General features: G+C 36.9%; 1 protein-coding gene across 1 annotated transcript in view; it reads right to left on the bottom strand.

Annotated features, from left to right (window-relative positions):
- The window catches only part of LOC148938708 (sodium-dependent phosphate transport protein 2B-like), an 82,356-nt gene extending 69,943 nt beyond the window's left edge, over positions 1-12,413 (bottom strand). Inside the window, exon 1 of the mRNA XM_089107596.1 lies at positions 12,296-12,413. Within this exon, the coding sequence (XP_088963722.1) occupies positions 12,296-12,298 (3 nt within the window). The 5' untranslated portion in view covers positions 12,299-12,413. The remainder of the gene's footprint in view (positions 1-12,295) is intronic.
- Between the last annotated feature and the right edge of the window lie 837 nt (positions 12,414-13,250).

Raw genomic sequence — 13,250 nt, 5'->3', positions numbered from 1 at the left:
TCACTTTCTTCTTCAATGAATCGATTCAATGCCGAAAATGTTAGTTGTAACGTTAAGTACTGATGAAAAAAGCAGTTGTATCCTCAGCAGCCCCTCTTAGGGAACACACGCTTGCTATTATTACCCAGTGAAGGCTATATCATTGAGTTGTCGTCAATATGTATTGATTTAAATGCTATGGTAAAGAAAAAGTCCTATAATACAACTCCAAATGCTGCTGACGGTCTCTCCTACGGAAACTGTATTCTACACAACCTATTTAAACAAATTAATGTATTTATTAATGGAACATTGGTGAGCACTAGCAATAATTTATCAAACTATGCAAGCTACATACAATTTATGATGATGACCCCAAAGGCATACAAGGAGATGAGAGGGCAATCATTGGGCTATGAATTTCGATCAGGTATTGATACTGATGGCGATTTGACTACAGCTGTGACCCAGGAGATTTATCTGGTTTGAACATTAAATCATGAGGTATTCAATATATCTCAGTAGTTTCCCCCTAATGTCAAGATTGACATAAAGTTACAGCAGGTCCCATCAAATTTCATTTTGAGAAAAACACTTCCAGCAGCACCCGATGCAAATGTCGTTATCACATCGACAATTCTCCACGTCCAAAAACAAAAGGTTATTAGCTCTGTTGTATTGGCAGTGGAAAAGCTGAGAGCCAATGGCAACAATATTAAACTTCGCGTCACTCAAACAATCAGCAATCAACGTCACACTACCTCCGGATCTTGTAATTACTCTGATTCATCATTTATCAATGGAGAAATCCTATCAAAATTGGCCTATGCCTTTGTGAAGAGTGGCAGTACCGTTGGATCCTGGACTGAATCCCCCATGATTCTAATTTTTTCGGTCTATTGAGCCTCGTGTGCAAAGTGAATGATATTCCACTGTACACTCTATCATTTGACGAAAAATCCTATAGAAGTCCGTACGAGGTAACCATGCAATCCCTAGATTATGACTCTCAGCTATTTGAAAATGGAATAACCGATTACATGTTTTAAACAAGTCACGGTTTAATCGTTTTGGACCCGTCGGGGACTCAGAATATGAGCATAGTGTGAACAGGGAATTTACGTTTAGAGCGTACATTTGCTAATACTCTGACTGAGAGTATCACACTAATATCATTGATTCAATTTGAAACCTATTGGGAAATCACACCCGACGGCTGTGTTCTACCAGACCAGCACCATGAACACAAACCAAATAATCAACTTATTTAGTATGGATCCATCCATGTCCCTGTACAAGTCCTATTGTATAGCTTAGGACTTCATTGGAAAAAATTCCAAGCGTTAACAATACCATGATCATTGTTAATAGCAGTCAGTCGACTTTGAAGACCCGTCATTGGCTATGCATCTTTCAAACAGCAAACAATATTGAATTCTTTGATCCTCTTGGCCTATCTTATAAATTCTACACTCCATACATCAGCAACTTTATTGAAAATAGTGGGAAAACCATTATTGAAAATCAACGAAGAGTACAGGATTTAACGACTAAGACATGTGGCTCTCATGCACTACTCTTTTTCATGTTCAGATGTCGTGGCTATACCTACAAACAGTTTCTCGACATCTTCGTTGACTTACCTCGATTGAGCAACTTTCTAGTTGAAAAAATACTTACAACCTTATTCAATTGTTTTTTTAGTGCTCTACTAATGAAATGTTCTTAAAAATGTATTTTAAATTATTAATTAATAAAAGATAAAATTTATACACATGATAAAACTACTTTTTTGCCCTTTGGATTTCATCTTCTATTAGGTATAGGTATTTTTCGGCAACAACTAATGCAGGTAGATTATCTGAATTCACAGTGTACTGATCCTGATGTACTGCAATGTCAGGCTCGCATTTTTCTACAATAGAGTGTAATTTCACTCTTGTCGTATCTCTTTGTATAGCCAATTATACTATTCTCATTTATTCTATAGAATTGACATTTTTCAATTTGTTTATTTGAAGCAATTTCACAAACAGTGTCCTCAAGTGTCGAATCATATTCCGTCAATGCCAAATAAAAATCAGTGAGCTTATAATCATAACATCCATTGTCTTCACAAAGATGATGTATAAACCATATTCGTTTGTTATTCCAGCAGTTTAATTGCTGACCTAGTTCCTCCCCCTAGAACAATCTAAAACCGCGATGATACCTATCTCTTAGCAATAAACTAAAATCACCGTTATGATTCTTTCCAATCATACCTGGATATGCATTCTCCCATTGATTACATTTATCGTAATGGTAATTGGAGCCTAGGTGACCTCTAGGATGATAGGCACACACCGCTTCAAGACAGGAATTACAACCTTTAATTTGTACAGCATATCCTCTATGCAATTTACACGGGTTACATAATCTACACTTTTCATCATACTCATCAATCATTGTGCAATTCTCACATGATGACCAGCTTCCCAGTGTGTACATACATAGGGAACATGTATGGAACATTTTTTCATGTGTTGGCACTCTCACTGCCACAATGAAACTGAGCTACCAACAACAAAAAATTGTCTGAGATAGAGAGAGGAGTAAATCATTCTTGAGCACCATCTTTCTCATGAAAAAAAAGTCCTAAATTTCTAAACTAATGTTTAAAAGCATATCCACAATATCATTTTGCCGTGTCGTGATCAATATATCATTAAACTGTTTAAATGTATTTGGATCACGACGTAGAGGTTTTATACAGAAGTTTAATAATGACTGATCACTGTCCATTATGTCGAAAAGCAATCCTTGAGAAAAGATCTTTCTTTGGCTTGACAACTCTAGAAAATCATCATCTAGAATAAAAAAATTTCCATAAGCACTAGATTCTCCATGATTCGCTCTTTCTCAAATCTATCCAGTTTTTTTTAGTCCTAACACTCTCACAACCAACTACAGAATAACCAGAATTTTGTTTCTAGTCTAAAAAATATATGCTAGTCTACTATAGAAAGAAAAAAACCTTTGATTTAGAAACAATTTTATTGAGTATAATTACAATAATAATATTCACTGATGCATTTTGTTCTCATCAATATATTTCGATAGCACATCTAATGCTGACCGAAGTTTATTTATATGGAGAATATTTTACTTTTCCAGCAAAACATAGTTGCTCCTCCTGCTTAAAATTGCTTAATGATATCACGTATCTAGCATACATATTGTCCCATTCAAGGCATAGTCTACAGCTTCCGGCTATTTCCACAGCCACATTGGGTATTCGTATATCGTTGCTGCTGCTGTCGGCTCCATCATTAATCTCCAATAATGTAAATACACCACTCATTTATCTCTACTAATATCGTCTCAAATAAACTATTCTCTCTGAATTCAATTTTCTTATTAATATGAATTGTCATGGAAATCTGTCCTTTTATTCAAATCCCAATCATCAATAAAGTTATCGTATATGGAGCAATCTCCGCTCTCTCATTGGCTCATAAAAAACAGTTGTTGTCTCAAAAACCTGTTTGATTAAATAAAATAATTATGATCATACTCTCAAAACATGTTTGACCACATTATACCTTGCCAACTTTTAAGGTCGTAGAATAGCATGGTCCTATGGCGGTCGTATAATAGCATGGTCCTATTGCGGTCGGCAAATAGCATGGTCCTCTTGCGGTTGGCAAATAGCATGGGAATTGCTATGGCGGTCGGCAAAGTATAACTTAGCACTCTATTAGCATTGTCGTAGAAACTTCAAAAAGGGTTAATTAGATTGAAAAATTGAAATAGCTAGTACCCTTTATAATTGTCGAAAGTGATTGAAAGGCAACTAACACCCCTTCCACGCCCACCATTTCCCGAAACACATCTAGTCAAAATTTTGAGATAACCATTATGCTCAACGCAGTTGAAAGGTCCGGAAATTATATCTTTGAGTTGGACACTCCCTCCACAGTCTTCAGGGTAAGGGTTTTAATTTATGTCCTGGGGGCATATAAGGTTTTCATAGAAAGCGTGGTCGTAAAAACTTGAAAAAGAGTTCATTTGACTGGAAGTACAAAAAGCTAGTGGCCTTTTTAATAGTTGAAAGTAATTGGAAGGTAACTAACCCCCCTCTCACGCCCATTATTCCCCCAAAAATTTTTGGGGACTTCGTATCGATTTTTTTTCCATACCAGGGCACTTCGTATCAAAAGAGCTGTCGTAAAAACTTTTAAAAGGGCTCATTCAGTGGGAAATTGGAATGACTAGTGCCCTTTTTAATAGTCGAAAGTCATTGGAAAGCAACTAAAACCCCTTCCACGCCGACCATTTCACCAAAAACATCCAATAAAAATTTTGAGATAGCCATTTTGTTCAACGTAGTTGAAAGTTCTGGAAATTATATTTTTTAGCATATTTTGACAGGATGTCAACCCCCCCCCCCCAACACAGCCCTCAGGGCAAGGGCTCTAAGTTATGCCCTGGGGTTATATATGGTTTTTATAGAAAGCGTTGTCGTAGAAACTTCAAAAAGGGCTCATTTGATTGGAAATTGAAATGGCTAATGCCCTTTTTAATAGTCAAAAGTGATTGGAAGGCAACTAACACCCCTTCTACGCCCACCATTTATCCAGAAACATCCAATCAAAATTTTGAGACAGCCATTTTGTTCAAAGTAGTTAAAAGGTCCGGAAATTATTTCTTTGTGGATGACCCCCCCCCCCCCCCCCACAGCCCTCAGGGTAAGGGTTGTAAATTATGCCCTGGGGGCATATGAGTTTTTTTTTATAGAAAGCGTTGTTGTAGAAACTTCAAAAAGGGCTCATTCGATTGGAAATTGAAAGGGCTAGTGCCCTTTTTAATAGTCGAAAGTGATTGGAGGGTTACCTTCCTCTCACGCTCATCATTTCCTCAAAAATATCCAATCAAAATTTTGAGATAGCCATTTTGTTCAACGTAGTTGAGAGGTCTGGAAAATATGTATTTGAGGATGAAACTCCCCCACACCCCTCAGGACAAGGGTTGTAAGATTTGCCCTGTAAGTACAATGTTTTTATACAACGCGCTGTCGTAGAAACTTCAAAAGGGCTCATTCGATTGGAAATTGAAATGGCTAGTTCCCTTTTTAATAGTCGAAAATGATTGAAAGCAACTAACACCCTTCCACAACCACCATTTCCCCAAACACATCCAATAAAGATTTTGAGATAGCCGTTTTGCTCCACGCAGTGAAAGTTCAGGAAATTTTACTTTTGAGCAGAACACTCCCCCCAAAGTCTTCAGGGCAAGGGTTATAAGTTATGCCCTGGGGCATATAAGGTTTTAATTGAAATCTTTGTCGTAGAGACTTGAAAAAGGGCTCATTCGATTGAAAATTCAAAAGGTTAGTGCCCTTTTTAATAGTCGAAAGTGATTTGAGGGCAACTAATTCTTCTCACGCCCATCTTTTCTCCAAACACATTCAATTAATATTTTAGATAGCAAATTTATTCAACGTAGTTGAAAGTTTTGGAAATTAGGTGTTTAAGGATGACAACCCTTCCCACCCCCCACAAAAAGGGCTCATTAGATTAGAAATTGAAATGGCTAGTACCCTTTTTAATAGTCTAAAGTTATTGAAAGGTAACTAACACCCCTTCCACGCCCACCATTTCCCCAAATACATCCAGTCAAATTTTTCAGATAGCCATTTTGTTCAACGCAGTTGAAAGGTCCGGAAATTATACCTTTGAGCTGGACATTCCCCCCACAGTCTACAGAGCAAGGGTTGTAAGTTATGCCCTAGGGGCATATACGGTTTTCATAGAAAGCGTTGTCGTAAAAACTTAAAAAAGAGTTCATTTGACTGGAATTTTTATTGAAAGCGTAGAAACTTCAAAAGGGGTCATTCAATTGGAAATTGAAAGGGCTGGTGCCATTTTAAATAGTTGATAGTGATTGGAGAGCGACTTACGCCCCTTTCACGCCCACCAACTTCCGAAAATATCCAAACAAAATTTTGAGAAATCCATTTTGTTCAACGTAGTTGAAAGTTTTTGTAATTAGGTCTTTTAGGATGATAAACCCCTCAGATCCCTCAGTGCAAGGGTTGTTATCAAAGTGATCCCTGAGTGCAAGTTATGCCCTGGGGGCATATAAAGTTTATATAGAAAGTTGTTATAGAAATTTCAAAAAGGACTCATTTGAATGGAAATTGAAATTGCTCTTTTTAATAGTCGAAAGTGATTGGAGAGCGACTAACGCCCCTCTCACGCCCACCATTTCCCGAAACACATCCAATCAAAATTTTAAGTTATTCATTTTGTTCAACATACTTGAAAATTCTTGAAATTAGGTGTTTGAGGATAGTAAGCCCCTCAGAGCCCCCAGGGCAAGGGCTGTAAGTTATGCCCTGGTGGCATATAAAGTATTTATAGAATGTTGTTATAGAGATTTCAAAAAGGGATCATTCGATTGGATATCGAAATTGCCCTTATTAATTGTCAAAAGTGAGTGGAGAGTAATTAACCCCTCTCTTACACCCACCATTTCCCCAAAAACATTCAATCAAAGTTTAGAGATAGCAGTTATGTTCAGTGTAGTTGATTTATGCACAAATGAATGTGCATTGTCAGTTTAATATGCATATACTGATTTTTAGTAATCAAAATGTTAATAATCTTTGATTTATTAAAATTACAAAAGTAAAAACATTTATGTTTTTACTTTCAAAAAAAAAAAATTTTTTTAATTAATTTCTGTTCGTTTTATATTGACATCAATTAAAAAAAACTTTTTCCACAAAATAAGTTTTTCAAAGAAAAGTAAAGAACTCCATTTAACAAAAAATGAGCAAAAATAAAATAAAATAATCTACCAAGCGTGAAACCACAAATCAGCATCGATAAATAAATGAAACCCAAAACGAACAGAAATTACAATAAATAACCGAGTCAAAATCAAAACGAGCAGAAATTAACATGAGTAGGGCTCAAAACCTGAATGCAAAACCTCGTAGAAAACTTGATACCATTCGAAAAAAAATTGTTTACTTTCTTTGATAGCTGGAATACACTTACTCTATTTTGATTTGGTTAAATTTTAAGAGCAGAAGTAGTCCCGAAAGTTTGAACATAATACCCTCAGTCGTTCTTGGGATACTGCTGAGATGACTTATTGGTAATTAGCATTAAAACAGTGTATTTTGATTTAATCTTAAGTCAATCTAAGTCAGTTTGATTTAATCTAAACATACTGGGCAAATTGGAGGGTGGGCGTAGGAGGGAGACTAGTTGCCCTCCAATCACTTTCTACTTTTAAAAAGGTCGTTATTCCTTTCTAATTTCAATTGAATGAGCGCTTTTCGAAGAGACAACTCCTTCGATACGAATTGCCCTGGTCTAAAAAAAAAAAAAAAAAATACATTGTACCCACATCGATCTTTGTTATAAAAATGTCAAGTCTTCAAATCACTTTCGACTATTAAAAAGGGCAATAGCTATTTCAATTTTCAATCAAATGATCCCTTTTTGAGTTTCTACGACAACGCTTTCTATAAAAACCTTATATCCCCCCAGGGCATAAATCACAACCCTTGCCCTGAGGGCTGTGAGGGGTTTGTCATCCTCAAAGATCTAATTTCTAGAACTTTCAATTACGTTAAACAAAATGTCTATCCCAAAATTTTCATTGGATGTGTATGGAGAAATGTTGAGCATGAGTGGGGTGTTAGTTACTCTTTAATCACTTTCAACTATTTAAAAAGGCACTAGCCCTTTAAATTTTCAATCGAATGAGCTCTTTTGAAGTTTTTATGACAACACTTTCAATAAAAACCATATATACCACCAGGGCCGGGGGGCAAACCCCTTGCCCTGAAGGCTGGGGGGGGGCGTTGTCATCCTCAAAGACTTAATTTAAAGAACTTTCAACTACGTTGAAGAAAATTACTATCTCAAAATTTTGATTGGATGTGTTTGGGGAAATGGTGAGCGTGAGATTCGGTTTACTTGCCATCCAATTATTCCTAACTACTAAAAAAGGCAAAAACCATTTAAATTTCCAATCGAATAAGCCCTTTTAAAGTTTCTACGACAATGCTTACTATAAAAACTTTATGCCCCAGGGCATAACTTACAACACATTACCTGAGGGATGTGAGGGGGTTGTCATCCTCAAAGACAGGATTTCCGGACCTTTCAACTACGTTGAACAAAATGACTATCTCAAATTTTGATTGGATGTGTTTGGGGAAATGGTGAGCGCGAGAGGGGGGTTACTTGCCATCCAATCATCAATGGTTACTTCCTTTTTGAAGTTTCTACAACAACACTTTTTATAACAAAAAGTCTTATATGTCCCCAGGGCATAACTTACAACCTTTACCCTGAGGGATGAGGGGGGAGTGTCATCCTCAAAAACATAATTTCCAGACTTTTTAGCTACGTAAAAAAAAATGGATATCTCAAAATTTTTATTGGATGTGTTTGGGGATATGGTGAATGCGAGACAGGTGTTAGATATCCTCCAATCCCTTTAGACTATTAAAAAGGGCACAAGCCATTTCAATTTCCAATCAAATGAGCCATTTTTGAAGTTTCTACGACAACACTTTCTAAAAAAAACCAACCTTATATGCCCCCAGCGCATAACTTACAACCCTTGCCATAAGGGCTGTGGGGGGTTGTCATCCTCAAAGACCTAATTTCCAGAACTTTCAACTACGTTGAACAAAATGGCTATCTAAAAATTTTGATTGGATGTTTTATGATAGATGGTGGGCGTGGAGGGGGTGTTAGCTGCCTTCCAACCACTTTCGACTATTAAAAAGGGCACTGGCCATTCCAGTTTCCAATCAAATGAGCCCTTTTTGAAGTCTCTATGACAACGATTTCTATAAGAAACCTTTTATGCCCCCAAAGCACATCTTATAACTCTCGTCCTAAGGGCTGTGGGGGTGTTATCATCCTCAAAGACCTAATTTCCAGAACTTTCATCTATGTTAAACATAATGGGTTTCTAAAAAAATTGATTGGATGTTTTGGGGGAAAAGTTGGGCGTGAGAGGGGGTTAGTTGCCTTCCAACCACTTTCGACTATTAAAAAGGGCACTAACCCGTTGAATTTCCAATCGAACTAGCCTTTTTTGAAGTTTCTACGACAACGTTTTCTATAAAAACCTTATATTCCCCAGAAAATAACTTACAACCCTTGCCCTGACGGCTGTGGGGGATTGTCCTCCTCAAAAACATAATTTATATCTGGAAATCAACTATGCTGAAAGAAATGGCTATCTCAAAATTTTGATTGGATGTGTTTGGGGAAATGGTGGGCGTGGAAGGGGTGTTAGTTGCCTTCAATCACTTTTGACTCTTAAAAATGGCACAAGCCACTTCAATTTCCAATTGAATGAGCTGTTTTCAAAGTTTTTACGACAACTCTTTTGATACGAAGTGCCCTGGTCTAAGACCAAGAAAAAAAAATGATGCATTGTGCCAATATCGCTCTATACTATAGGCAGCTATAATATTATAGCTGCCTATCTATAGCAGCTATAATATCAGCTATAATATTATAGCTGCGTTCTATAATATCGTTCTGTACTATAGGCAGCGCTATTGCGCTGCCTATGAAACCTTATCTGCCCTAGGGCATAACTTAAAGCCCTTGCCCTGAGGGCTTCTGGGGGGGGAGGGGGTGTCATCCTCAAAGACATAATTTATGGACCTTTCAATCATGTTGAACAAAATGCCTGTCTCAAAATTCTGATTGAATGTGTTTAGGGAAATGTTGGGCGTCGGAGGGGGTTTAATTGCCCCCCGAACACTTTCGACATTGAAAAAGGGCACTAGCCCTTTCAACTCCCAATCGAATGAACCATTTTACGAATGAGGTCTTTTAACATGTTGAACAAAATGGATATCTCAAATTTTGATTGGACGTGTTTGGGGATATGATGGGCGTGGGGGGGGTGGCAATTGCCCTCTGATCACTTTTGACTAATAAAAAGTCACTAGTCCTCTCAATTTCCAATCGAATGAGCCCTTTTTGAAGCTTCTACGACAAAACATTCTATAAAAACCTCATATGTCCAAAGGGCATAACTTACGACCCTTGTCCTAAGGGCTATCGGGGGGGGGGGGGGTGGGGTGTTATCTTGAAATTTCCAGACCTTTCAACTACATTGAACAACAAGGATATATCAAAATGTTCATCGGAAATGTTTGGGGAAATGTTTACTTTTGACTATTAAAAAGGACAATAGGCCTTTCAATTTCCAAAAAATAGCCGTTTTTGAAGTTTTTACGACACAACTTTTCTATAAGAAACCTTTTATGCACCCAGGGCATAACTTACAACCTTACCAATGAGGGTTGTGGGGGGTCATCATACTCAAAGATATAATTTTGGACCCTTCAAATGTTGATAGGAAGTGTTTGTGGAAATGATGGGTGTAAGAGGGGGGTTAGTTGCCCTCAAATCACTTTCGACTATTAAAAAGGGCACTAGCCATTTGAAATTCCAATCGAATGAGCCCTTTTTAAAGTTTCTACGACAAAGATTTCAATAAAAACCTTATATGCCCCCAGGGCATAACTTATATTCCTTGTCCTGAAGACTATGGGAGGAGTGTCCTGCTCAAAGTTATAATTTCCAGAACTTTCAACTGTGTTGAACAAAATGGTTGTCTCAAAAGTTTGATTAGATGTGTTTGGGGAAATGGTGGGCGTGGAAGGGGTGTTAGTTGCCTTACAGTCGCTTTCGACTATTAAAAATGGCACTAGCCATTTCCATTTTATATCGAGTGTCCCCTTTTTGAAGTTTCTACGACAACGATTTGTATAAAAACCTTATACGCCCCCAGGGCAGAACTTACAACCCTTGCCCTGAGGGCTGTGGGGGGGGGGGGTAGTCATCCTTATAAACCTAATTTCCAGAAATTACAATTACGTTTAATAAAATGGCTGTCTCAAAATTTTGATTGGATGTGTTTGGGGAAAACGGGGACATGAGACAGGGGTTAGTTGCCCCCCAACCACTTTCGACAATAAAGGGCAATAGCCCTTTAATTTCCAATTGAATGAGCCCTTTTTGAAGTTTCTCCGACAAAGCTTTCTATAAAATCATTATATGAACCCAGGGCATAACTTAAAACCCTTACCCTGTGGGCTGTGGGGGAATTGTCTTCAAAATCATAATTTCTATCTGGAAATCAACTACGTTGAACAAAATGGCTATCTCAAAACTTCTATTGGATGTGTTCGGGGAAAGGGTGGGCATGGAAGGGGTTTTAGTTGCCTTCCAATCACTTTCGACTATTAAAAAGGGCACTAGCCATTCCAATTTCCAATCGAATTAGCCTTTTTTCTTATATATATATATATATATATATATATATATATATATATATATATATATATATATATATATATATATATATATATATATATATATATATATATATATATATATATATATATAGCATATACATTTTAACTGTATATAACAAGATATTCCTCCGTTTCTCAGTCTTTTCTTGATGGTTAGTCTTCACGTGGATTTCAAAACTGGCCCTAAGAAGCAAGAATATTTTGTGTATTTATAAAACACAATTAGTTTAAAGTATTGGCCCCATTATCCATTTACATGAACCCCTACAAAAATAACTGTCAATAAACCGTTCCTAATTTTTGATACCTTTCCCAACAGTACAAAATCATTTCGAGCCAGGAAAGGAACAATATCAAACCCTCAAAATACCACATGAAACACAAGAAGGCAATTAATTTAAATTTTATTCTTTATCATTAACTTACGAATACAAAGAATAGCTGGCGTGGTTGAGTCTAGATACAAACCACTTCTTCCGCAGAGTACTAGAAAACCACGGTACTTTACTGCAGAATTAGACGTTAGCAAATTAACAGAGTGCTATACTTCCACACCTCAGTGGCCTTAGCAATCACCAATCTCACTCCTGGTGACTAATGACGTCCTTACGACCTTGTAGCCGTACTAGCTACAAGCGATCACATCACAACTGACAGCAGCATAAAATATACTACTTTACTGACGACCAGTAAAGTGGCAGCTCCACAAAAGAGCAGGGGTCCCTCTTTATGTACAGCTTTTGCCTCAAAATCCGAGTTTCACTTTCTAGGCCTAGAAAGGCAGTTAGTGAGTCAACTCAGCTTAATAGAACTCACCTAAGAATTATATAGAATTAATGATGAAATGAGATTACTTCGATGGGTATGCCAAATTACAAAATTGAAATGTTTCCGAAAGTCGAAGTTCTTTGTAGTAGAACGTCTTTTACCCCTAGGAAGTCACTATATGAAAGTTCTTACCATGGCAGCCACGTTGAGGAGCTTTGAGTGTAATTTAAATCAAATTTCATACATTATCATAATAGAATTTGTGTTAAATTTAAAAAATATTTGGGCTTTGTTTATAACACAGTATTTTATCTGGGAATCGTTCTGTAATCTTGTAAAGTGCCAATCAAAATTAATTTGACGTTCTTGTGATGGTTTCTAGCCGCTGATAAATTCTCTGACAATATGTTTTTCATTAGTAGGCGAATTCTCAGAAATATTTTTGTAGGCTAAACGTAATTGCAATACTTGCATGGACATATTCTTTCAAAAAGTAAGGTAGGAGGCACGTCACTAAAATCAGGTCTTAGTACCCGGGTCGGTGCTCTTGGGATCTAAAACTGGGTAGTAGTTTTCTAATTTTGAGACCCAAAGGCATCTATAGTGGGGGCAGCAGTTGACTAATTTTAGTACCTTGGGAAATATAATAAATTTGATTTCATGTTTGGCAATTCTTTTTATTTTATTTCCAATTAGTAGCTCCAATTCACAAAATTTCGGGGGGGGGGTAGATATATATTTTTTTAAATGCTTAGTTTGAAAAGGGAACTTACATCAACATTACTAAAAGGAGTGCATCTAAAGTAGGGGATAGCTGTTTACTAATTCCAGTACATTGGAAATCCAATAAATTTTGTTCCAGGTTTATTAACATTTTTTATTTGGTTACAATTTGTATCACCAATCCACGAAATTTAGGGCTGGGGAAAAGATTTTCAAAAAATTTTATTGAAGATACAAAAAGAATGCTTTTCAAAATCAAGGATGGGCGATTTTCACGGGACTCTTCGATTTCTTAAGGAAAAGAGGTGTACACTCAAAATCTTGAGAAAAAAGTGGAAACAAGCCTCCCCCTTCCAATTGGCGGAACAGGCGGAGGTAGTAGGTCAAAGAATGTTTGTTTCCCCTTTTCTTACATCCACAATTT

The sequence above is a fragment of the Artemia sp. Qi Xiang Cuo genome, unplaced genomic scaffold, assembly GCF_049724085.1.
Source record: "Artemia sp. Qi Xiang Cuo unplaced genomic scaffold, ASM4972408v1 HiC_scaffold_3018, whole genome shotgun sequence".
Lineage (NCBI taxonomy): Eukaryota > Metazoa > Arthropoda > Branchiopoda > Anostraca > Artemiidae > Artemia > Artemia sp. Qi Xiang Cuo.
Note: the sequence above shows the minus strand (reverse complement) of the source record. Positions and strands in the feature narration are given on the sequence as shown.